Source organism: Nematolebias whitei, chromosome 19 (genome assembly GCF_014905685.2).
Source record: "Nematolebias whitei isolate Nwh7 chromosome 19, NemWhi1, whole genome shotgun sequence".
In the NCBI taxonomy this organism is placed as follows: Eukaryota; Metazoa; Chordata; class Actinopteri; order Cyprinodontiformes; family Rivulidae; genus Nematolebias; species Nematolebias whitei.
The window spans coordinates 2,624,328-2,625,781 of NC_056516.1; the positions used below are offsets into that span (position 1 = coordinate 2,624,328).

The 1,454-nt window shown below is 37.7% G+C and overlaps 1 protein-coding gene across 1 annotated transcript in view; it reads right to left on the reverse strand.

The window, feature by feature from the left end:
* LOC119426017 (trafficking protein particle complex subunit 9) overlaps window positions 1–1,454 on the reverse strand; it is a 505,336-nt gene that overhangs the window by 126,484 nt on the left and 377,398 nt on the right. Inside the window, exon 6 of the mRNA XM_037693579.1 lies at window positions 400–615. Within this exon, the coding sequence (XP_037549507.1) occupies window positions 400–615 (216 nt within the window). The remainder of the gene's footprint in view (window positions 1–399; window positions 616–1,454) is intronic.

Genomic DNA, 1,454 nt, shown 5'->3' on the forward strand with positions numbered 1-1,454 from the left:
CTCTATTTATATATCTATATATAGCTGTATAAATATAAATTGTTATTTTTTCTTTCTTGGCTGTACTTCATGTAATTTAAGGTGTGTACTTTAATAAAGCAAACACATTAGTACTTTGCATTGACCACCAACAGAAAGCTCTGGGACATTCTCATTTTTGTAAAAAAATAAAAAAAATACACACACATTAGAAGACCTCATCACACACACACATTTTTAAATGTAGTTAAACATCACCTCAGCATCTCAAAGTAGAAAACATTTTGCCATTTGGTTTTCCAACTGTCAGGTCAGATGAATTGAGCTGCAGGATCCAGATGTGCTGTATGTGTGCTATGCCTGATGTTAACACTTAACCGATGTAACTCTGTGAATGTAACAGGGGTTAGAATTTATAACTTTGTTAGGTGATCCAGAGCTTTACGGTTGGAATGTGGACCAGTCTGTCTGTGAAAGGATATAATGCTCCAACAGATATCCAACTTGCTATTAATCTGGCAGCTTTGGGCCTGCTGTAGCTCCTCCTCCAGCTGTTTGGGGTTAGTGAAGTGAGCTGCCTCCTGGTCTAGCTGTGGAACACTCTCGAAATCCAACTTGTCCACCTGGATGGCCATTCTGTGTTGAGAAACAAGAGAAACACTTACAGGTCCATGTCTAATTACTGTCAAAACAAAAAGTTCAAATTTAATAGGTTTTATTGTCATTTCACCACATGCATTATTATCTGTGTTTAGATGCTATATCATTATCTGTGATTACAATGATCATCAGAACCTTGCAAAGTTCTTTCGTACCACTATGTGCTAATTCATTAATGTGTAGGTGTATGATTCTCAATCAGAATTTTGTTGCTGTAATAACTGTTGTTATTATGGCAATGACAATAAAGTTTAAAGTAAAGTAAAATATAGTATGTGGTACATGAGGTGGAACAAAATTGTGTACAAAGGGTCCCAGTTACATCCAACAATAGCAAAAATATAAAGCGTAAAAAGAAACAGTAAATAAGGATCCAAGATATACACTAAAACGAATGCCAAACGGTACGCTAAAAGATCTAAGATATACATAAACTAGAGTTGCATTCGGGCCCAAAAAATCTGATCTGACCCCAGCTCGTAGCCATCATTTCAGAACCCCACCTGACCTGACGAATTAACAGTAATTACAGGTCCAAACCCGAAAAATACCCAACATTTTAAATTATGCTTTGACTGCTTATATAGTTATTAATGGTTGGCGGACATGCGGAACATCGTAAAATTAGTTTTATGTTGGACATTTGAGCTCTGTGTCTTCAGTGGTGTGTTCCTCTCGTTTGAGTTCAGCTGACCGAAATCAGACTGACTGCATCAGATCGAACGAGAGGAACATACCGCTGAAGCCACGGAGCTCAAATGTCCAACGTAAAACTAAAGTTACCACAGGGACGCGTGGCTGAATAAAAGGGGCAG